The sequence below is a fragment of the Erithacus rubecula genome (assembly GCF_903797595.1).
Source record: "Erithacus rubecula genome assembly, chromosome: 22".
Lineage (NCBI taxonomy): Eukaryota > Metazoa > Chordata > Aves > Passeriformes > Muscicapidae > Erithacus > Erithacus rubecula.
In genome coordinates, this window is record NC_136674.1 from 426669 (window position 1) to 451267 (window position 24599).

Sequence of the window (24599 nt, forward strand, 5' to 3'; positions counted from 1 at the left end):
GTCATCCTTTTTCTTCCTTCTGCTTCAAATGACTTTTCTTCAGATACTTCTCTGTGAAGGAGGCCTGTTCTCCTTCCCTGTCAGTGAGTGTCAAGTGCAGGCAGATGTGGCTCACAGCTGTGTGGTGGCAGAGGTGGCACTGACTGCTCGGAGCTGCTCTGAGGGGTTTCCTGGCTGCTGGGGCTTTTCTGCAGCACAGAAAGCATTGAGCCTAGAGCTGGATTATTAATTATCATTACTGCTTTTATTACTATTATTTTCTGGATTTTTCATTTTACACTCTTGGCCTTCTCCAAGGATGGATTCTCCATTACCTTGTACTTGTTCCCTGATGTTATTCTGGTTGTGAGGTTGTGCTCACATCCTACAGTCACTGGGTCAGAGCACATTTTCTAATCCTCTGGGGAAATGGCTCTTCTGGCTTTAACCTTACCAGTAAGAACATGAGATTATCTTAGCTTTTTGTACTTTGTTATTTGATACATGAAGGTTTTAGGAGAAAAATAATAAAAGTTTCCCTTTTTCCTCTCCTAACTCAAGAGGGTATTGTGGCACCTTCTGTTTTGAATGTTATGTGTCACTGGGACTCTGGACGCTTTAAACAGAGAGAACAGACTGTGACATGGGGCTCTCAAGGTGTCTCTGTGCCTGAGCAGACTCTGGAAGGCTTTGCCAGGCTGTCCATGCGAGGGAGACGGAGCCGGGCAGGAGCCGGGAACCAGCGCACGGCCCGGACACGGAGGAGATGCCAGCAGAGAGTGGAACCCAGAACACAGCAGCTGCTATCAGAGATGGAACCCAGAACACACCAGCTGCTATCAGAGAGTGGAACCCAGAACACACCAGCTGCCAGCAGAGATGGAACCCAGAACACACCAGCTGCTATCAGAGATGGAACCCAGAACACACCAGCTGCTATCAGAGAGTGGAACCCAGAACACACCAGCTGCCAGCAGAGATGGAACCCAGAACACAACAGCTGCCAGCAGAGAGTGGAACCCAGAACACACCAGCTGCTATCAGAGAGTGGAACCCAGAACACACCAGCTGCTATCAGAGATGGAACCCAGAACACACCAGCTGCTATCAGAGATGGAACCCAGAACACACCAGCTGCTATCAGAGAGTGGAACCCAGAACACACCAGCTGCCAGCAGAGATGGAACCCAGAACACACCAGCTGCTATCAGAGATGGAACCCAGAACACAGCAGCTGCCAGCAGAGAGTGGAACCCAGAACACACCAGCTGCTATCAGAGATGGAACCCAGAACACACCAGCTGCTATCAGAGATGGAACCCAGAACACACCAGCTGCTATCAGAGAGTGGAACCCAGAACACACCAGCTGCCAGCAGAGATGGAACCCAGAACACACCAGCTGCTATCAGAGATGGAACCCAGAACACAGCAGCTGCCAGCAGAGAGTGGAACCCAGAACACAGCAGCTGCTATCAGAGATGGAACCCAGAACACACCAGCTGCCAGCAGAGATGGAACCCAGAACACACCAGCTGCTATCAGAGATGGAACCCAGAACACACCAGCTGCCAGCAGAGAGTGGAACCCAGAACACACCAGCTGCTATCAGAGATGGAACCCAGAACACAGCAGCTGCCAGCAGAGATGGAACCCAGAACACACCAGCTGCCAGCAGAGAGTGGAACCCAGAACACAGCAGCTGCCAGCAGAGATGGAACCCAGAACACAGCAGCTGCCAGCAGAGATGGAACCCAGAACACACCAGCTGCTATCAGAGAGTGGAACCCAGAACACACCAGCTGCCAGCAGAGATGGAACCCAGAACACACCAGCTGCCAGCAGAGAGTGGAACCCAGAACACACCAGCTGCCAGCAGAGAGTGGAACCCAGAACACAGCAGCTGCCAGCAGAGATGGAACCCAGAACACAGCAGCTGCCAGCAGAGAGTGGAACCCAGAACACAGCAGCTGCTATCAGAGAGTGGAACCCAGAACACACCAGCTGCTATCAGAGATGGAACCCAGAACACAGCAGCTGCTATCAGAGAGTGGAACCCAGAACACACCAGCTGCCAGCAGAGAGTGGAACCCAGAACACAGCAGCTGCTATCAGAGAGTGGAACCCAGAACACACCAGCTGCTATCAGAGATGGAACCCAGAACACACCAGCTGCCAGCAGAGAGTGGAACCCAGAACACACCAGCTGCTATCAGAGATGGAACCTAGAACACACCAGCTGCCAGCAGAGAGTGGAACCCAGAACACACCAGCTGCTATCAGAGATGGAACCCAGAACACACCAGCTGCTATCAGAGATGGAACCCAGAACACAGCAGCTGCTATCAGAGATGGAACCCAGAACACACCAGCTGCCAGCAGAGATGGAACCCAGAACACAGCAGCTGCTATCAGAGAGTGGAACCCAGAACATACCAGCTGCCAGCAGAGATGGAACCCAGAACACACGAGCTGCTATCAGAGAGTGGAACCCAGAACACACCAGCTGCCAGCAGAGAGTGGAACCCAGAACACACCAGCTGCCAGCAGAGAGTGGAACCCAGAACACAGCAGCTGCCAGCAGAGATGGAACCCAGAACACACCAGCTGCTATCAGAGAGTGGAACCCAGAACACACCAGCTGCCAGCAGAGATGGAACCCAGAACACACCAGCTGCCAGCAGAGAGTGGAACCCAGAACACACCAGCTGCTATCAGAGATGGAACCTAGAACACACCAGCTGCCAGCAGAGAGTGGAACCCAGAACACAGCAGCTGCTATCAGAGATGGAACCCAGAACACACCAGCTGCTATCAGAGATGGAACCCAGAACACAGCAGCTGCTATCAGAGATGGAACCCAGAACACATCAGCTGCTATCAGAGATGGAACCCAGAACACACCAGCTGCTATCAGAGATGGAACCCAGAACACACCAGCTGCTATCAGAGATGGAACCTAGAACACAGCAGCTGCTATCAGAGATGGAACCCAGAACACACCAGCTGCTATCAGAGATGGAACCCAGAACACACCAGCTGCTATCAGAGATGGAACCCAGAACACATCAGCTGCTATCAGAGATGGAACCCAGAACACAGCAGCTGCTATCAGAGATGGAACCCAGAACACACCAGCTGCTATCAGAGATGGAACCTAGAACACACCAGCTGCTATCAGAGATGGAACCCAGAACACACCAGCTGCAATCAGAGAGTGGAACCCAGAACACACCAGCTGCTATCAGAGATGGAACCCAGAACACACCAGCTGCTATCAGAGATGGAACCTAGAACACACCAGCTGCTATCAGAGATGGAACCCAGAACACACCAGCTGCCAGCAGAGAGTGGAACCCAGAACACACCAGCTGCTATCAGAGATGGAACCCAGAACACACCAGCTGCTATCAGAGATGGAACCCAGAACACAGCAGCTGCCAGCAGAGAGTGGAACCCAGAACACACCAGCTGCTATCAGAGATGGAACCCAGAACACAGCAGCTGGAATCAGAGAGTGGAACCCAGAACACACCAGCTGCCAGCAGAGAGTGGAACCCAGAACACATCAGCTGCCAGCAGAGAGTGGAACCCAGAACACACCAGCTGCTATCAGAGATGGAACCCAGAACACAGCAGCTGCCAGCAGAGAGTGGAACCCAGAACACAGCAGCTGCTATCAGAGATGGAACCCAGAACACACCAGCTGCTATCAGAGATGGAACCCAGAACACACCAGCTGCAATCAGAGAGTGGAACCCAGAACACAGCAGCTGCTATCAGAGATGGAACCCAGAACACACCAGCTGCCAGCAGAGAGTGGAACCCAGAACACAGCAGCTGCTATCAGAGATGGAACCCAGAACACACCAGCTGCCAGCAGAGATGGAACCCAGAACACACCAGCTGCTATCAGAGATGGAACCCAGAACACACCAGCTGCAATCAGAGAGTGGAACCCAGAACACACCAGCTGCTATCAGAGATGGAACCCAGAACACACCAGCTGCCAGCAGAGAGTGGAACCCAGAACACAGCAGCTGCTATCAGAGAGTGGAACCCAGAACACACCAGCTGCTATCAGCTTCACAAATGAGTCACCAAACGAGAGAAAAGAGCCCTTATTGAATCAGGCACTTCTTACGCTATCAACTTGTGAGCAATGCTTTCAGCATATAGAGGTGATCCCTCTGCAGTGCCCTTGGTTTCATGCCGATGATGTTTAAGGACATCATTTCGTGTCTCTAAACATTTTCTAATGCCAAACAAATGCCGTTTGCGTTTATGTGCTCAGACTAACAGTGACATCCAGTGGCTGAGCGACCCAAGCACGGAACAGTGGCTGCGAATGGAGCGGCCGCGGGGATCAGTCACGGTGACAGACACACGGACTTCGGTGCGAATATGTGGCAGGCCATCCTCAGAGCTTGTGTGACAGCCAAACCCATTCCACCTTCCCGCCTCTTCTCTTGGGAAGAGCTGCAGTGTCTACAAGAGGGACTGTGGTGAGTTCTCCGTGGTGGTGGTGGCTTTAGGCATAGATTAACGCCTGGTGTAAAAACTTCCTTTTATCTCTGCAAACAAGCCTCAGTGAGTGTGTGGGCACTTCAGCCATGAGCAGAGCTGATGGCTGTTCTGGGAGCTGCTGGGCACTAAAACAAGCAGGGATGCAGCAGCAGCACTCGTCTAAGATGTGGAATGTTATTTCATGTGCTCCTGAGTCCTTTAGAAAGAAAAAAAACAAAACCAAACCAAAACCAGAAGAGGTGACTAGAACTGGTAATGCAGTGTCATCAACAGGGCTGGGATTTCTCTGTGCCCTTAAAGCACCTGATCAGAGTATGTGAATGCACATCAGAATGTTTGTCTGTTAGTGAGATGTTTGTTACTGGCCTGGGTCCCAAAGGCAGCCCCTGGAGCTGCCATTGCACAGTCAGAGCCCTGGGCATGTCGCAGGTGGAGGATCTTGCATTCATTTCTCTTTGGGATGGCTGCTGCACTCCTCCTGATGGCAAACTGCAGCCATCTTCCTCTCTCACTGCTCAGCTTCCAGACAGACATTTGTGTTTTGTTTGTGGTCTGACAGTTAACAGAGATCTTAATGACATACAATTCATAGAGCTTTAGGATGGTAATTACAACAGCAATGCCACATTCCAGGAACAAACTCGGTATTTCAGAGAAAACTCCCACAAAACCAGGAACAGCTCCCAGAAGTCTTCTGACATTAAGCGTACAAATAGCTTGATAGAATAAATGGTTGCTTCCAGCATGAACAGAACTAATTTTAGACAGGAGTCCCTAATGTGCCTGTCAGTGCTTCCAAATGAATGATTAAAGATAAAAATAGATTTATCATGTTGTTGCTTGCATGGGGCCTCAGATCTGTGAGCAATACGGAGTCACCTGCTGCAAACACCCATGTGAGCCTGCCCTAATGTACTGTGGAAATGATTCCTCAGTGCCCATTGAGCACAGCTAATTTCATTGTCACAACTGGAGACAGCCTGGTTGCAGTAACAAGAAGTGCTTGGTAAATTTGTTTTGATTTTGCTGTTTCCTGATTAACATAAAAGTGCCCGTGCTATGAGGCCTGTTCTGCACTATACCTCATTTTCTTCTAGGAGCCTGACAGTGAACTGCACACACAATGAGAAATGTGCTTTGTAAGACTGACCCAAATGTAGATATTGTCTTTATTGTTTCCTCTCAACATTTTGCTTTTATTTATTTGTTTTTATTTACTATATAATTGAATTTGTAAACAGTATCCCTTTAGCAAACATATTTCTTTTAAAATAATTCCACTTGCCTCTGTCTTGTGGCCCAATTTCTAACAAACATACTAGAAATATGTGCTAAAAAATTCATAGTACCAGTAATACAGAAATATTGCCACAATATCACTGGATGCCTTAAACACATAGACTTGTAAATACTGTCCATGTCACAGGGGTGCAGTGTGGCTGTGGCTGCTCCTTCTCAAGCATCCACAAGATTGGCAAAGCTTCCATTCCTAAAATACCTGATGAGAAAACACCTTCATCAGACCTGCTTAAAGGCCAAAGGATTTCACCCCTTTTGTAGGCACATCATTTATCAAAGGAATTAACAGATCTTGTATTTAAGTGCTTAATTGGCAACTGAAGAGTAAAGCCAGAAAAGATGAGTTCATTATTTGTCATGGATACAGAGTACATTTGCTTTACTATGTAGAGTAATACATTTATAGTAAGACTTTATTTTTCAAGGTTCACGGGTCAAGATTAATCAGTTGTGACCTTGGCACGCAGCTCTTCATGAAGTAAAAGCTGAGCAAGGGAATCTGAAACAAGGATCCATACGTTTATATAGAGCTGAGTCTGATTGAATGCTTGAAATGTAATTGAACTGCAAAAATAACATTCCTTTGCAGAGGGAGAATTAAAGACCTCTGGAAAGAGAGAGGTGAAATACAAGTAATTTTTCAGTGAAGTGACATTACGAATTGATCTCTAACATGGCCGAGTTTGACGGTTATAGTTCCTTCCCTACTATAATCCTTTCTCCAGAGCAGGTTTTCCTGCTTAAAATATTCAGAGAGAACGATACAAATATCAACATTTTAAATGCCAGGTGCTTTAGTGACAGAGTGTTTGCTGTTTGCTGCCAAACAAAAATTCATGTTTGTTTCTGCTTGGCATCTTGATTCACAGGAACTTTTAATTTTTTATCTACTTCATCCATTCTGTAGTAGCAAAGCAGACTGTAACTGGGTAATGGGCTGCCACAGTCCCCCTGGCAGTACCATCCACCAGGACCAGATTCCCTCTATCTGACTCTGTTGGGGCACTGTAGGAGAGCAAAGTTCTTGCCTCAGCTGTCTGAGTTCACAGATCTCAGCGCGTGCATGACAAGGAACAACTTTGGTTTATATCCTGACTGGGACTTTTCAGTGATTTTTTATCTAAATAAACTCTCCTTTTTCACGTTTCTTTTTATTCCTGTCAGAGAATCCTAGACCTCTGCCCCACTTCACCAATATAGTTTCCATTGATAAGGGGAATTCCTCACACTCTGCTTTTGGCTGGTTTAAGATTATTTTGTGCTCCTTGACAGGCTTAGCATTTGAGACAGTCTCGACTTGTGTGTTTGCATGATTTTCATTTGTTCCTCAGCGAAAAGCTGTTGTAGCTCCATGCACAATGCTGGCCTGAAAGCCCATGAGCTGCTCAGGCTGTGGCTGCACTGCTCTGTTCACACTGTCCAGCCCTGGGAGCAGCAGCTGCACAGCCAGGGACAGGGACTGTGCTGTGAAGGAGTCAGGGCTGTGCTCACACCTGCTCCAGCCTCCACTCCTCTGTTCTTACACTGCTTACACTGTTTGAGCCTGACCTAGGACTTCTACTGCCTTTTCATAAATCCACTGAATCATTTATGTTTGTATTAAGGTTTATAATCTTGTTTTTGAAAAAGGAGCTCTGACCTTTGGCCGATGCCATTTGCCAGACTTCCTCCAAGCGATGCCATCAGGAATTACAGGGATAATGAGGTGGAACAATTTATTAATCTGTCATCCCTGAGCAAATGGGCTACATTTGTTTTGAAGCCTTAATGTAGTGGTCATGGGTTAACCAGCTTGTGAAATCCCTTAGGCATTTCTTTCCAGGTAGGAATAAACTGGGATCTCACTGACTTACCATACAGTAGAGAAAATAATGGGCGAAATCTATAATTAGCATCAAAACTTCTTGGATTTTCACTGGGTCAGGAAATCACTGATGGTTTCAGTGCTGCAATTCATTGCACCCAGAGTAGCTTTAGCAGAACTGCAGCCAGCACCAGAGCCTGCAAGAGCTCACTGGACATATTCTCTCAGTGAAACACTCCGGGTTGATCCGTGCTCTCCTCCCCACGGGGGGCAGAGCTGACAGCCCTTCCCAGCAGGGCCGAGTTTCTGCAGGAGCCGCTCCCAGCGGGTGTCCCTCCAGCAGGACTGTTCTCTCCTGCTCTGCACCCCAGGAGGGCCCGGGCAGCAGCTCCTTTGCCCAGGGCCAGCCCTCTGCCAGGGCTGTGCTGATCCGTGGGATCGTTGGTGTTGCTGGAGCCTGTGGGGCTTGGCCAGGCATGGCAGGGGCTGTTCTCCACGATTTGGCAACAATGAGCTGCAGTTCCTCAGTGAATCCCTCCTAAACACCTGAGCACAGGTGGGCTTCCATAGACGTTGGTCAGCTTTATCATGGCTGGGGTAGGCAAAGGATTTTAGTCCATAAAACAAATAATTGGAAACTCAAGATAAAATTTGATTCATCACATTGTTTTCCTCTCCTGTTCTCATTTGCAATCATATCAGAAGTGACTGATGTAACAGACTTTCAGGATCAGCCTGTAGGTACAAAATGTTGGATGACATTGTTCAGGGCAAGCAGATTGATCCTGTAGGCAAGGGCTGAAATACCAGACTCCTTTATGCATTTAAACATCCAATTCAAACAAATGCAGCTCACAGGAAGCGTTCTACCTATCGTGTTTAGGGCAGAGAAAAGGTCTAAGTTGGGATATTGCTGACACCACTGCTCTACTACGATTAAAATATGGCTTTTGATTAGTAAACAGATGGATTTTGATCTGCATCATGAGCCTGAGTGAATTTGTTGCCAGTTCTTGAAGCGATTTGTGTTCTTGGAATCAAACTACCAAACAGTAACAGATGTGAGTACATTGAGCTGTCAAGAGCTTAATGAAGTAAAACCGAGATCACTACCCAGTTTCAGAGAAGGGTTAAGGGGATCCCTTTTTGAAAGCTAATTATTTAGGACAGCCCACCTGTCATTAGGCAGCAGAAAATACCAAAAATTAACCATTATCTCGCTTGAGTTCTCACTGTGCCACATGTGGTTGAAATGATAGACAGAGTTGTAGCTCAAAATTAATTGAGCTTTCAAATTGGGAGAAAGCTGGAGAAAAAAATTATCAAGGGTTATTAAAACCAGTTGAAATCACTATCCCAGCACACCTTCCTGTAGTATAAAACATCTCCTTTCAATTCTAACCAGCGTAGAGACAATTTGGTGCAGAGAGCAGGGACAGTCACACCCAGCAGACGTGCACCAGGTGAGACACCTGCCTGCAGCATGGAGAGGGAGCCGAGAGCAGAGGCTGTGCAGGGAGGCACTGCAGGGAGAGGCAAGGAGTGGGCAGTCTGCAGGAGGGCCAGCTCTGCACTCACTCCTGGCACAGGCTGTGGCTGTGTCTGGAGAGGGCTCAGCACCATTCGGCACAGGGCTGCTCAGGTGGCACCGTGAGCAGAGCCCCTCTGCGGCCCTGGTGACACTGACACTGGGAGCACAGGAGTCACTCTTACTCCCCATTTTTGTGGTACAGTGCTGACTGGGGGCTCCTCTGCAGAAAAGCACATTTATAATTTTTAGGAGATTGCTGCATTTTTACAGGAGATTTGGGTGAATATATAACTGCCTCCATAGGAGCCTTTCATCATTTAGCATCCTACTGATGCCTGCTTTTCCTCTCCACAGGAATCCTGCCCTGGAATGACTGTAAATTACCAGGCAGAAATCTTTGATCGCTCACCAATTAACTCCCTTCTTTTCAACATGTAAAGCTCTGTACAAGGACTATGGTAACTTCAATATGGAGAGAAACATGCAAATTCAACATGCTGGGAAGTTGGTTACCTGCTACTTATTCCTGAACAGAAAATTTCTTCTGTGGTTCTCTTAGACTGTTCCTTTCAATGTAGGCACAAATCCAGTGCGTGAATACTGGTACTTTCTACATCTGCTCTTACAAAAACAAATCTAGTCAAACATAAATCTTTGAACTTCATAGTTATTTCAGTAAGAAGTAATATATTGTTGTAAGCAAAGAGATTGAGATAGAGAAAGGATGGGCACTTCACCTTCACTTCACCTTAAATTTCTTTTTTCTTGGGCCATAGTGGAAGCAGTGAAATAATCACTGAGCTTTGGGAGCAGGTACAGCCCTGGCTTTAGCAGTGCCCTGCCCTTGGGTCACAGTGCTGGCTGTGCTCAGCTCCCAGGAATCACCTTCCTCCTGCCTCTTTTGCTTCTCAATTAAGGATTTCTCAGTTGTAATTCTGCACGATTTCCATATTCTAAAGACTCTTTAATGCTTTCCAAGGGGCAGGCTGTTTCTCAGGCTGTGTCAGCATGGCTTCAGCCAGCACTCAGGGGACTGAAGGCAGCTGTGAGCTCCCCTTGGCATGAGCGGGGCAGCAGCTCCCCGAGTGTTCCTGTTTGCAGGGTCAGGTCTGCTCTTTGCACATTTTTGACCTTCTAGAAATTATTGTTGACTTTTAGCACAGACTCAAGTTCTCATTTTCTAGAAAGTTTAGGACTTACATTTTTTTTAACTCTACACCATCTTACTCATTTCTTCCCAGCGGGAAGTGCCCCACATACTGAATCCAGCTGTGACAGCCACAGAATTAAACCCTCATATCCCCCGTGAAAACATTGCAAAATTTCTCTTGAATTTTGGTCTACTTTTGTTAAACCCATGAAGTGATTTATAGCTGTAAAAGAAGTTTTACTGACTCTTGCTCTCCCAAAGCAGGTATCTAAAATAAACCCAGTGATTATTAGCTAGCTATATTGCAGTAACTATTAAAGAATCAGGGGGATATTAGTGTCACCACTGAAACAGGCAGTTTCATGGAAAACAGGCTTCCAAGGTAGAGAAAACCAAACAGCCTCAAACAAGTGGTGTCAGGGCAAACAGATAAGGGTGTGGAGTGCCTTTCCCCAGGCAGAGCAGATCCAGGAAAAAAGCTGGGTGTCACTCTGAAAGCAGGTTCCTCATGCCCTCTGCAGAAGCCCTGGCAGCTCTGAGGGGCTGCCTGGGCATGGGGGGTTGCTGGAGTCCAGCAGCCAGGGAGAAATATGGCTGGGCCACCCTCTTTTGCCATTTTTAAAAGAATAAAACAGTTCCATTATTTTCTTTATTTTCCTTTCACTCAATATTTCACAGTGAAAAAAACTCTTTTCCTGTTAAGATATCTTAAAGTAAATGTACTGTAGGAGTTTGGGTGTCTTCATTCACAATCAGTAGATAATTGCATTATACTCTCTTTACCTGGAGAGACCTGAAATTATATTAAACCCAACAGTCACATCACTGCCCAAATGACATAGATCACTTACAAACTGAGATACTCCCTTCTGCCCTCAAACCAAAGGCCCCTTCAGAAGAGGTGTTACCACCCACCACCTGTCTCTCCAGCTGTCAAGATCCTGAGCCCGTTCATTAACCACAGGCAGCTCTTTTAAATTATTCAATTATTAAACCTGATTGTACATTTCCTGGAGACCATTGAGCTGAACTGACAAATATCCTGGTGTCTGGTTATGGGTCTACTCTGGAGGAGAAGGCCTCCTCCATCATTTTGGTCAGATTCCTTTAAGTGTCCCTGATGGAAGCAGAGCTTGGCACAGGGCATAGGGCTGGCACGGGCCCAGCTGTCTGTTGGCTGTGTAATCCTGGGCTCCAAGAACCTGGCAGAGGATTCTGTCCAGGGGCAAAGCTGGCTACTGGGTTTACTGTGTGCCCAAACACAGTTTCAAAGTTCTATTGTGTTTAGGCTTTTCTTTTCCTTAAAAGTGAATCACAAATAGGGTAAAAGTGGACTTTCTTCCTTTTGTTAGACTGGTTTTACTCACGGTCTGGTTACCATGTAACAGCCCACTGAATATCCAGGAGGCCTCTGGGCAGTCTACAGAAAAATGTAATTGAAAAGTAAAGAAGCGAGGGAAGAAGGAAAGCAACTTGCCCTGTGGTACAATTAAACATGGAGCCCAAGAATAGCATGTGGTCAGGGCACAATAAAGGAACAGCAGGTTCAGTAGAGATTGCACATGTCACATAACTGCTCTGCAAGCACCCCAGAGGGCTCTGCACACACTATGACCTGTGTGCCTTTGCACCCCACTGAGGGTCCCCCTTTTACAGGTGAGAAACAGGAGTTTGTTTAAATCACAGCTGGCTGGAATAATCCAGCACAAACATTCCATTTCCACTCTTCCCCAGCCCTCCCTGCCAGGCTCACAGCAGAAGGGAAGATGCTGCTTGGGATGGGCTTGGGCTGCTGTGCCAGGGCTCGTCCCATGGCTGCTGTGGGCTCCTCATTTGGGGTCCCCCAGCCACAGCCTGGTGCTGGCTCAGCAGCTGTGGTGTCCCCATCCCTGTGTGTGCCCACGTGGCATCCAGGGCGGTGGGGAAAGGGTCTGCTGCAGCTGGGGGCAAAATAACTGAGAGCTGCTGGTGGAGCCTGCACAGGCAGGGGCAGGGGCAGGGGCAGGGGCAGGGGCAGGGGCAGGAACAGGGGCAGGGGCAGGGGCAGGAGCAGGGGCAGGGGCAGGAACAGGGGCAGGGGCAGGGGCAGGAGCAGGGGCAGGGGCAGGGGCAGGGGCAGGAGCAGGGGCAGGGGCAGGGGCAGGGGCAGGGGCAGGGGCAGGAGCAGGGGCAGGGGCGGGGCAGGGGCAGGGGCAGGCAGGGCAGGGGCAGGAGCAGGGGCAGGGGCAGGGGCAGGGGCAGGGGCAGGAACAGGGGCAGGGGCAGGGGCAGGAACAGGGGCAGGGGCAGGAACAGGGGCAGGAGCAGGAGCAGGAGCAGGAGCAGGGGCAGGGGCAGGGGCAGGGGCAGGAGCAGGGGCAGGGGCAGGGGCAGGGGCAGGGGCAGGAGCAGGGGCAGGGGCAGGAACAGGGGCAGGAGCAGGAGCAGGAGCAGGAGCAGGAGCAGGGGCAGGGGCAGGGGCAGGGGCAGGAACAGGGGCAGGGGCAGGAACAGGGGCAGGAGCAGGAGCAGGAGCAGGAGCAGGAGCAGGGGCAGGGGCAGGGGCAGGGGCAGGAACAGGGGCAGGGGCAGGAACAGGGGCAGGGGCAGGAGCAGGAGCAGGAGCAGGAGCAGGGGCAGGGGCAGGAACAGGGGCAGGGGCAGGGGCAGGAACAGGGGCAGGGGCAGGAACAGGGGCAGGAGCAGGAGCAGGAGCAGGAGCAGGAGCAGGGGCAGGGGCAGGAACAGGGGCAGGGGCAGGGGCAGGGGCAGGGGCAGGGGCAGGAGCAGGGGCAGGAGCAGGAGCAGGAGCAGGAGCAGGGGCAGGAGCCAGCTAAGCAGAAATATTGGCCTACATTTGTTCCTCCGCCTGGTGGAAGGCATGCGAGTTTCTATGGCAACTTGTGTTTTCTGTTCGTCAGGCCTACTGACTCACTTCTGGGGGAGCCGTGAAGAAAAAAGATTGTTTTCTTTCTGTGCCAAGTCAAGTGGCTCCTTTCCTGCAGCCCAGAGCCCTTGTCTGAGGGCTTCTGGTCAGGGTTTGTGACTGCTGTGACTCCACAGCATCAGTTTAGGGCCACAAGAAAAGACAGTCGAATGTGACAAGGTCCTCATCCCCTTGAGAATGCATTGGCAGTGAGTTGAGTTTCTCTCCATTAGTCAGCGCAGCTGGAGCCCTGGGACAGTCAGGCTGGTGCTGGTGCAGCACAGAGCTGTGCAGGAGGGCAGCATGTGCCTGAGCCATCAGGGAGCCCAGAGCACGCACCCTGCGTGAGCTTGTGAGTGCTGGTGGGATAAAAGTACCAGAGAGGCCCAAAGGAGATGCTGCTGAGGTTGGTTCTTGGGGGAGCCATAAGAGGCGAGGGACAGCTGGGTGGGAGCAGTGGACACGTGCAGAGCCAGGCAGAGCGAGCAGCTTGGCTGCTGAGCTCCTCACCCCAGCTTCTCTAACTGAGAAACTTCCCTGCATAACCAAGCTCGATTCTCCAGCAGAGCTCAGGGATGCTGAGCAACCATTTTTCCTTGAAATGGAGGGGAGGTTTGCATCCACTTCTCTCAGGCTCCCCTGAAATTCCCAGCTATTGTACCCTAGAGAACACTGCAAACACTTGCACGACCAGCAATTCTTCTGATGCTTTTTCTTTTGTCTAATCACAAACATATGGTACACTTTAGGGGAGATTATCCTTACATTGTTAGCTTTAAAATGCAGTTTTTTTCCAGCTTTCCAAGGTCACAGCAGCTCTCCAGTTAAAGGCTAGAGCAGAAATAAAACGTTAACGCAGCATGACCTTGGTCAATCAGTTAATCTTTCTCTACCCTATTTACTCCAGCAAAATAAAATCTATCCCCACACACCACAGAGTGCTTTGAGATCCTGGGGTGAAAGGTGCATCACAAGCTAGAGTATTAATTATTGAAGGTCTGCTCGTGTGTGTGTGGGGCTGGAGGGAATGTAAATGAATGTACAGTTGGTGTCTGTTTGTTGTGACCAGCTGGGTGGTGGAGGTGCAGCCCCCGGGCCCCTGAACGACTCTGGGTGTGGGAGGGCTCCAGCTGCAGCAGCTCTGCTGCTCCAGGGAGGGAGAGCAGTGGAAAAGGCTTTGTCACCGTTTGCCATGGAGCCCTTGGTGGCTCCCCTGCGAGGGGAGGTCAGGGAGCAGGCAGCTCTCCCTGCCACCTGCACAATGGCAGGGGGGTACCTGTGAGTGACATGGAAGGCACAGCTCCCACCCCCTTCCCTCTTGATATTGCAACCTCGAGGCTTTGTGGGAAAACCTATTCTAAAATTGCTCATAAATGGGTTTTCTGGCTGTTACATTAAGCTGGATTACACAGCATACAGCATTGATTTTTAGATTTGAGAGTGCTGAATAATTTATGTGCACGTTGCCTTCTAAACCAGACTGTGGCTGTGACAGGCCTGGCCCTTCCCAGAGCTGATGCAAATGACTGTGGTAGGATACAGCCAAACTAGCAACTCTTACTTTTTAGTATCTGCTTTAAAAAAGGCAGGTTATTTCTAGTATAATTTTGTTAGTGAGGTTTTATTTTAAAATGTCCAGGAGTGTTATCCTGCTGCAAGACAAAGCATGATTTTTAGAGCTACTGTTCCTTAAAACATGCTTTTGCTATCATTCCATTTTTACATGGCCATATGTTATGATATCCAATTGTTTGATACAAGCATGAGTACACAGAAACAGCAAAAGGAAAATTGTCTTTTTATGAACCATGAAGCTGTTCATCAAAAATCTAAATAAAACCCTTTTTCAGACCTTTTATCAAATTGAATTGGCTTGTGCCACTCAAGCACTTCTATTTTCCAAATGTATATTGTAGAATACATTTAAAAATAAAAGTGGATGTTGGCACAGAATTTAGCTGGTGTTTGCACTGTCCTTGTGCAGAGACTACCTCTGAAGAGGTTAATACACTCCAGTGTGGGTTTAAGCCATGTTCAGACATTGATGATGAGTTTGTAATTTTTTTAACAACTTCATTTTATTTTTAATATTCTGCATCTTTATTGACTGTAGCAAACCGAGTGGAATGTGTCCATTTTCCCTTGCACTGGGTCAGCTATGGAGGCAAGAAACGTCTATTAAGTGTTCTTTTGCCGAGTCCTCAATTTAAATGAACTTGCAGGGAGCAGCAAATCTTTTCCCTGGCATTTCCCATAGCCGGGCTCTGCGTCCCTCGGAGGTGGCAGGCTCCCAGGAGAGCAGCCCGACGGCTGCCAGGGCTGCTCCAGACAAATCCCGATGCGGCTGCTCAGCAGCGCTGCAGCGACCGACCTCAGATAGAGCAGCGCCCGCCCGCCAGCGGGCTGAGCCGGGAGTGTGCGGGATCGCTGCGGGGTGGGAGCCGGGACTGTGCGGGGTGGGAGCCGGGAGTGGTGCGGGATCGCTGCGGGATGGGAGCCGGGACTGTGCGGGGTGGGAGCCGGGACTGCTGCGGGATGGGAGCCGGGACTGTGCGGGGTGGGAGCCGGGACTGGTGCGGGATCGCTGCGGGATGGGAGCCGGGACTGTGCGGGGTGGGAGCCGGGACTGGTGCGGGATCGCTGCGGGATGGGAGCCGGGACTGGTGCGGGGTGGGAGGCGGGAGTGGTGCGGGATCGCTGCGGGATGGGAGCCGGGACTGTGCGGGGTGGGAGCCGGGACTGCTGCGGGATGGGAGCCGGGACTGGTGCGGGATCGCTGCGGGATGGGAGCCGGGACTGTGCGGGATGGGAGCCGGGAGTGGTGCGGGATCGCTGCGGGATGGGAGCCGGGACTGTGCGGGGTGGGAGCCGGGAGTGGTGCGGGATCAGAACCGGGAGTGGTGCGGGATCGCTGCGGGATGCGGCTGCGCGGAGCTCCCTCTGCCGGCAGCTGCCGGGAGTGCGGGGCAGCCCCGGGCTCGGTCCCGGCGCCGGAGAGCGGCAGCCCCGGACACGGGCTGGGGCAGGGGGCCCACGCTGCCCGGGGGTCTCAGCGCTGCCCCGGGGATCTCAGTGCTGCCCGAGGGTCTCAGCACTGCCCGGGGGTCTCAGCGCTGCCCGGGGGTCTCAGCACTGCCCCGGGGGTCTCAGCACTGCCCGAGGGTCTCAGCGCTGCCCCGGGGGTCTCAGCGCTGCCCGGGGGTCTCAGCGCTGCCCGGGGGTCTCACTGCTACCCGGGGGGTCTCAGCACTGTCCCGGGGGTCCCAGCACTGCCCCGGGGGTCTCAGCGCTGCCCGGGGGTCTCAGCACTGCCCCGGGGATCTCAGTGCTGCCCGAGGGTCTCAGCGCTGCCCGGGGGTCTCAGCACTGCCCCGGGGATCTCAGTGCTGCCCGAGGGTCTCAGCGCTGCCCCGGGGGTCTCAGCGCACCCAGAGCTGTCCCAGTGATTGATTTACGCAGAACAACCCAGTCGGGTAAAAATTCTTGGGTAGTTCTTGTCTCCAGGGTGCATCACTTGGCGCGGTTTTTGACTCCAAGCCACGCAGAGGCTGTTCCAGTTCTCAGGGGAGAAGAATTGTTTCTCTCTGTATTCTGTGGGTTAAATTCTCTCATTCCACACAGGTATTTTAGTCACAGACCATATTTGCAGCAGGCTGTGGTGATGAGTTGGATGTTTGTGGCTCTGTCAGCCATTGCTCCAGACCTGGGAGAGCTCAGCACACGCCCTATGGACTTTGGATGGACCTTTGCCTCCCCTGTTCCTCAGCAGTTGGGCAGCTGAGTGCAGCCCATTGCACAGTTTCAAACCACACCAAGTCAGGTTCTTGCTTGCTGAGAGACCTGCACAGCTGCTACTGCCCCGTGTTCCCATCTGGAGCTCAAACCTGGCCCTGCTCCCGTGGCACAAGTGAAGACCACGGGATGCAGCAGCCAGGAAAAGCCAGCCCAGGTGTGAGCCCTGGGAGACAACCAGGGTTTGGTCTTCCCCTGAGCTCATCTGCAGCAGTGTGTGCTGTTGGAGTAGAAATGGTATGAATTACATATTATTGGCATAATAGAAACTGTCCTTATGTTGTGCTGAAGTTCCTGGACAGGGAACTCAAGGTCCAGTACAGGGATTACTGGTAAAGCCAGGAGGAACCTGGGCAGTGTTTGAGACCCGAGTCCGTGTCAGTGCTGCCCCAGGGTGGATGTCAGGAGAGTTTTCAGCCATATCAGCACATCTGTGAGACCTGTTCATCACACGTGTTCTGCTTAACCACTCTCCATGATTAAATATTTACAATAAGAATTTATTCATCATTAAAACTCTAAATAAAATTATTACAGAGAAAGTCAGAATGGTTTAGTAAGAAACAGCACTAATTATTTTCACCCTTGTGGGTTTTTTCTGCGTTCAGTGCTTGAATTTCAGAATGAAAATATTGAGATAAACTCCTGCTTTCATGTGAGCACAGTTGGGGGGGATTTCTTATTTGGTGTGAAGCCTGAAAAGGGAGAATTAACACTCATTTAATAATTTATGTTCTATTGTAATTTAGGCCCTGAGCAACAAAGTATTTAACCAGGAGATAAAACTTTAGGCAGTCACATATTCCAGTGACTCCAGACAGATTATTCAGATGCCTGAACTGAAAAGTTGCTTATTCAGAGTGAGGGAAGAACAGAATTCCCTTGTGCTGGAAGCTGAGTTTGGGAGCCCAGCTGGGGCAGATGGATGTTGAAAGTTTTCAACCCAGGCTGCAAACACAGAACTCAATCCCTGCACAGCCACCAGCACTGCAGGTGATGCCCTGGCTCACAGGGGGTGTGTGACCTCAGAAAAGTCAGGAAATTAATGAGACTCATTTCTGAGCTGAGGGAAAAGTCACAGAGATGAATACTGCCAGAAAGCAAAACTCACTGCCTGTCATGGGATGCACAAATCCTGAGGATGGTTTGGGCACAGAGAAGCTGTGTGCTGCACAGCAGAAGAGCAGGAAGGAGATTGTCAGATTTCCAGCACAGCTGAAGTGTGTTTTTCAACATCCATCACATCCCTGGTATAGGATATGGGTAGGGTACCAGGTGAGCCTTGTGCCATTGTATGACAGTGTCATCCTCAAATGGACATTTTTCACTGTTTTTTGGTGGGGAGGAGGGTGGATATAAGTGATGAGCCCCATGAACACTGCTGCTTTTTCCTGCACTGTCTATATATTAATATCATCATCATTTCTTCTAAATAAATCTAAGCCCATTCAAACTTTATATAATGCCATCATTAACTCTCAAAACAAAGAAAAGTATTTACAACAGCCCAGCTTTATGATTAAAGTATCATACAAATTCACCACTCTGAATGATTTCCTTCAGGCTCAGCTACATACAACTAATCTACAACACAGTAGAGATCAATATCTGCCATCTGAGTATCACTCAATGCGATCTAAAGGACTGACTAAACAGGAAATAATACACAGGTAAGAAGATGAAATGCCCTGGGCAATCCCTCAAACAGCTAAAAAGGCTTGCTTTGGAAACTATATATGCTCATAAGGAGACAAAGGTCTAAATTCTTGTAAGTTACATCTAATATTTAGACAAGATGAAAATAACAGCAGTCAAAGGATTGGACTGAAAGTTTTAAAACCAGAGATGGGAGCTGAAGAGTGTCCCCCTGGTGCAGGGGTGGGTGTGGCAGCTGCAGCAGTGCCACCTCAGTGCCACCTGCTCAGGAGCACAGGAGCCTTCTCTTCCTGGCAAGAGATTCCTGCCATGGGCTGCTGTCAGGAGTAGCCCAGGTTAGGAAGACCAGTCTAACCCCAAGCAGTCCCCGAGGCTGGGCAGCCTGGTGGGAAGGACAGCTCTGTCTGCAGAGCCAGCCCTCTGCCCCTCGGTGCCCTGAGCCCCTGGGGTTGGCTCTGGCAGGGCTGTGCAGGTACCCACTGCCTGCTCTTCCCAAGTGTGGAGCAGAAATTGCACCCCTTGCTACTTCTAACACATATGCAATGTTTTAAACACTGTCCCTAAAGCGTTCACAAAATCAACCCAGGTAATCTTTGTGTTCTGGTTTATCCCTGTCCCCAGTAACAGTGTCAAATGATTCAGTGAAAACCCTTCCATAAAGCCCTCAGGAGGCAGATGAATATACAGCTGATGGATTCTAGATGTGTACCCAAGCTGCTCCGTCAGCCAGGTCCAAAAACTTGCAATAAATAAATTTAATCAGGAAACATCGCTCAGATATAAATGTTTAATGACGCTGATTTCTACTGTAAGCTGCCAAAGCTGGGAGCCAGCTTAGCAGTCAAGAGCCCATAGAGCTCAAGGTTTCAAAACAAACAACTCTCCTTGGAGATTAGTGTTGCAAAAGATGTGAGCAGGCAGGAATGTTTTGCCTCCTGCTAAAGCATTAACCCAGCACAGGACCCAACTATTGTATGTCACCTGAAAACGTTTCTTTCACAAGCTGTGTTCAATCAAGCACCGTCAGTCAGTCAGAGCACTGCCTCCTGCATGCTCCATAACCTCCTCTAATGACTCATTTCTGCTGTCTTGGTTGGGATGTTTTGTCTCACCCACTAAAACCTCAGAGTGTGCGGCCCTTGCAGGTCTCTGGGCTGGGCTGTGGCACTGCAGGCAGGCCTGGGGCAGGAGGTGCAGTTTGTGCAGCAGGTTTGATGGCAGAATAGCAATTCCTTCTTCAAACCGAGTCCATCAGAAGAGCACTGTAAACCCGAGTGGTTTGTGGGATCAGGGAGAGCTGGCTGGAGATGGACCCTGCAGCCCCTTGCACGTGCAGGTCTGGTCTGCAGCACTGGAGCCCACACCAGCAGCTTGGGCTGCTCAGCGCTTGTTCCTGCTGCGTGCTCCCTCTGCCAGAAGGCACCTGAGCCCTGCAGAGTGACAGAGTGACAGTCCTGCAGGCACAGCCCAGCACAGCCAGCCCCAGCTGTGTGTCCCGCCAGGGCTCTCTGCTGCTCTCCAGCTCTGTTTGGAGGCTGCTGGGCCATCCTCAGCTCCTCTGCTGGGATCAGACAACCCGGGTTTGGAACCATGCAAAATACCGGAGCACATCCAGGCTACAAAGGGAGGAACTCGAGATGTCAGATTGAGTCACCCTGTGCTGCACCTGGAGCAGCTCTTACCGAGCTGCCCGAGGCCAGGTTCACTGTGTGAGCTCTGTGCTGCTGCTGGCACACAGGCTGAGCCCAGCACACAGCCCGGGCTGCCCCGGGGAGCTGGGCTGCCTCCTGAAGGCGTTCCTGCTGGGGAGACTCCCCCGCTCGTTGCGGGAGCCGGGAGGATGGCGAGGCTGCTGGCAGAGATGGCTGGAAAGCAGCTGAAACGTTCCATGAGAAATGGCCTGGTCCCTCCATGAGCTACCCCTGCCCAAAAGTACCCCAGGTGAGTTCTTCTGGCCAGACTTCATCTACTGTAAAAAATCTGTATTTTATCTACCTCTTCTGCCCATGTGTGATGACACCACCCTCATTACTGCTGTGAGGAGTTCTGATAATACAGGGATGCGTTCATGGCAAAGCCCAGGAGGAAATGACTCCTTGCATTTGCAGAGAAGGATCAGATGGACGTGCAGTGCATGAGGCCAAGCAGCCACAGGCTGAGCAAGGGCCAGACATGGCCCTGAGCGCCCAGCACGGGCTCTGGGAAACAGAAGCACCTTTGGAGCCAGCCCCAAGCTCCACAAACCAGTACAGCGTTTGGGATTGCCCCCTTCAGTGGCCAATTCCTTAATGATTGTAGGTAGAATGAAAATTCTCATATGAAAAGCTGTTGGGTCTTTTTTGGTGGGTTTTTTGGTGTTTATTTTTTTTTTTAAAATCCCATTCCTTCTATGAGAAGCACTGGGTTTTCTAAACAGTTTATTTTCACTTTACTTCAGTACATTTTCCCAGCTAAAAACCAGAAGTCGGTCAGAGGTAGATACTTAGAATGGAAAATTTCCTCGTGGATAATTGAAGTTCAATTTAATTTTGCAAGCTACTGACAAAGGCGCCGTATAAAGGAAAGCGTTGCTCACGTTAACCGTAGGTTACGTGACAAGCCGCAGTGTGAGGTGTTTCCCGGGAGGCAGGCACTGCGTTGCTGACCGTTTCGCACGGATTCCCTCTTTTCCGTGCTTTTATCCATAAAAAGGGTTCGGTTTTCCCGTGCAGCCACCCGCACCCGCAGCCTGCGACCCGGGGCGCTCAGGGAGGTTCTGCGGGGATGGGAGCCCCGCGGGGGCAGAGCGGGCCGGGCGCAGGCCGCGGTGCCGGGCGGGTTGGGCTCGGTTCCGTGGGTGCGGGCGGGGGAAGCCCCGCCGGGGGCGGCGGGCCCGCACGTGCGCGGGGCGCGGCGGGCGCGGCCCCTTTAAGGCGCGCGGCGGCGCGGGGCGCCCATGTGGAGGGCAGCACGCGTGTTGTGCTGCGCGCCCATTGGCTCGCGCGCGCTGACAGCGCGCCCCGGGCCGCGAGCGCACTGCGGGGGGAGCGCCGCCCGCAAAACGCGGCGCCCGGATCGCGCCGCCGCCGGACCGGACCGGCCGCCGCCGCGTCTCGCGCCTCACCGGCCGCCCCGGGGCCGGGCCGGGCCGCGCCCGCTCCGAGCGGCCGGCGGGGCTTCGGGGCCGTGCCCGCGCGTCCCCGGACGGACCGCCCGTCGCGGCCCGCCGCGGCCCGTCCCGTCCGGGCGGCGCCCCGCGCTCCACTCCGCGTCTTGGCGCCGCCCGCCGCGTAGTAGCGGGGCCGCGCCAGCGCCCGCCTGTTGTGTTTCTGTTGCCACCCGCCATCTTGTCGCCAGCGCTGCGGCCGGCGGGGCGAGCCCGGGGCGGCGCGGGCGGGGCGGGCCCGCGCTCCGGGCGGCGGCGGCGGCGGCGGCGGCCGGGCCCGCGCCATGAGCATCGAGACGCTGCTGGAGGCGGCGCGGTTCCTGGAGTGGCAGGCACAACAGCAGCAGACCGCACGTGGTGAGTGACCGTCCGCCCGCGCCTCGCGGGGCCGCGCCTGACAGCCGCGGCCGGCCGGGGCGACACGGGCACTGCCACCGGGGAGCGCTGGGAGGGGGGGGGCACACGGGCGCGGGCTTTGCGCTGCCGGCGGGATCCGGCCCGGGGACGCTCGGGGCGGGCGGGGCGGTGTCAGGGCACGGGGGGGACTCGGGGCAGCGCGGCGGCGGCTCCGCGCGGGCGGGGCCGCCCCTGCCCCGGCCGGGCCCCGCTCCCGCCGGGGGCGCCGCCGCCCCCGCCCCGCGCGCTGCGTGTCCCCGGCCGGCGGGAGGGCGGGGCCTGGCGCGTCACTCGCTCGGCCCCGCCCGCCACCACGTGCGCGCGGGCCCGCCCCGCTGCCGCTCGGGGGCTGCGGGAGCCGCCCGGGGCGCGGGAGGGGCCGGGATCCCCGCGGTGCCGCCCGCCGGGAGCCGCCCCCGCCCGGGCCCGCGCCGCTCCGCCGCTCCGCCGCTGCGGCGGCCCCGGCGCTCCGGGAGCGGCCAGCCGTGCCCCGGGGGCAGCGCCGGGCGCGGCGGGACAGCCGCCCTCGCCTGGCTGCAGCACCGCGGCGCCCGCCCCGCTCCCGCCGCGGCCCCGGCGCGGGGATCGGGCGGAGCGGCGGCAGCGGCGCTTTGTGCCGCCGCCCATTGTGTCGGTGATGAGTCACGCAGCAGACGGGGGATGCGGGCATGAGGGGCCGCGCGAGGCCGGAGGATTCCGAGCCCGGAGCTCCCCCCAGGCCGTGGAGATGGCGGGGGCCGCCCGGTGACAGCTCCGGGGCTGCTTCCCAGGCCGTGACAGGCCCGTGTGCCGATACCGGCTCCGGGTGCAGCAGTGAAACACCGGGGCTCCCCCTCTGCGGGCTGCCGGGCTCGTCTGCTGCTGCTGCGGGAGAACCTCCGCTGCCCCGGCAGCATCTCCGACAAACCGTGACTGGTGTGGGGCACAGGGGAGCAGGAGGGACCTGCCCTGTGCTGGACAGCCCCTGAGCAGGGTGACACAGCCAAGCCAAGACATGCTGCAGGTTCCTCAGCCCCAGGAGCAGCTCTCAGGGGTCTGTGGGGATGTGGTGTTGCACAAAGCCGGAGCTGCTCTGGGGGCACCGTCACCTGCACAGACACCTGCACCTGGGCTGCCTGCGGGACCAGCCTCAGTGCAAACGTGGCCACTTCAGGGAAGTGAGAACACCAGGAAGCCTGTGGCACGGCAGGGAGGAGCCCTGCAGCGACCTTTGGGTGGCAGGAACATGTCAGGGGAGGGCAGAGCAGGAACAGCTGGGAAACACTGGGGAGTAATGAGTAAGAACAGTAGGACTGCCTTGGCTTCCTTGCCTTGCCTTCTTCCTCTCCTCCCCCTGGAAATCTTGTGTTCTGAAAAGTGTTATGGTCTTTGATATACCCCCAGTTACACTGTGGAACTCCAGGCGTCTAGTATGGCCTGAAAATCAATTCATTTTGGGTGCAGCATTAAAAAATATATACTGAACTTGTCTAAGGGCTGCTGGGTCTGCAGCTGACAGCAGTGCTTGCTGTTGTAACCCTCTTGTTGTAAGCATGTGCCTCCCAGGCATGTAAACACTTATTTACATGGGCACGAACCCATAGCCTGCAGTCCTTTCTCTGTCTGTTACGTGCAAGCTCCAGAGACATTTGACTTGGATTAGAGGGTGCTGATTTCTTTGAATTTAGGTTAATCCAGGAATATTTCATGATCTAAGAAAAACAAATTCCTTTATAATTGCAAGTAACTGATACTTGTTTTCTTAGGGTTTTTCCCACAGATACTCGTCTGTGACTGTCCAGCTTGTGTTTGCTTCTCTGGATGCTGCAGAGTTCATTCACACCACTTCTTTCCTGAGTGGTGCCAGCACAGGCAGTGACCCTGCAGCAAGCACAGTTCTGGGCTTTTCCATCTCACTTACCTGCCATTTGGGCATGGCTAATTGCCTGGGAGTGATAATGGTGTGTGGTGGCCAGAAAGGTTTCCTTTGGCTGGGATGCCACCTTCCTTGTGCCAGTGGGTGAGGAGGAGAGCCTGCTCAGAGCCAGCTCGTGTGGCTGGGTGCTGTGCTCAGTGCTGTGCTCAGTGTGGTCTCTCACTGTTGTCCTTCAGCAGATCTCATCACTGTGATGTTGGGATGCATCTCCAGAAACCCAGTGGGGGTTTTGGCCGCGCTGGTCTCTGCAGGGTGCACACACAGGTCCTGGGTGTCTCTGGGGACGTGTGGCCTTGGCCTCGCTGGCTGTGCAGGCAGCACGCCCACCTGGCATTCTTTTGGGGGGGTTAAAGCACCTCACAACACAGTGTGAGTTTATCTATTTCCAGAGACCTCCAGGTGCAGGAGGGCTGCTCTGCAGTTCTGAGGACAGCAGTGCCATAGTGCCGTGCTTATCCTGACAATTACACTTTGTCGTGGGATTGCAGGGATGGCTGCCTT

At 52.8% G+C, this 24599-nt stretch overlaps 1 protein-coding gene across 1 annotated transcript in view; it reads left to right on the forward strand.

Annotated features, from left to right (window-relative positions):
* Nucleotides 1-21575: 21575 nt before the first annotated feature.
* MNT (MAX network transcriptional repressor) overlaps nt 21576-24599 on the forward strand; it is a 28837-nt gene continuing 25813 nt past the window's right edge. The window contains exon 1 of the mRNA XM_079324684.1: nt 21576-22144. Within this exon, the coding sequence (XP_079180810.1) occupies nt 22072-22144 (73 nt within the window). The 5' untranslated portion in view covers nt 21576-22071. The remainder of the gene's footprint in view (nt 22145-24599) is intronic.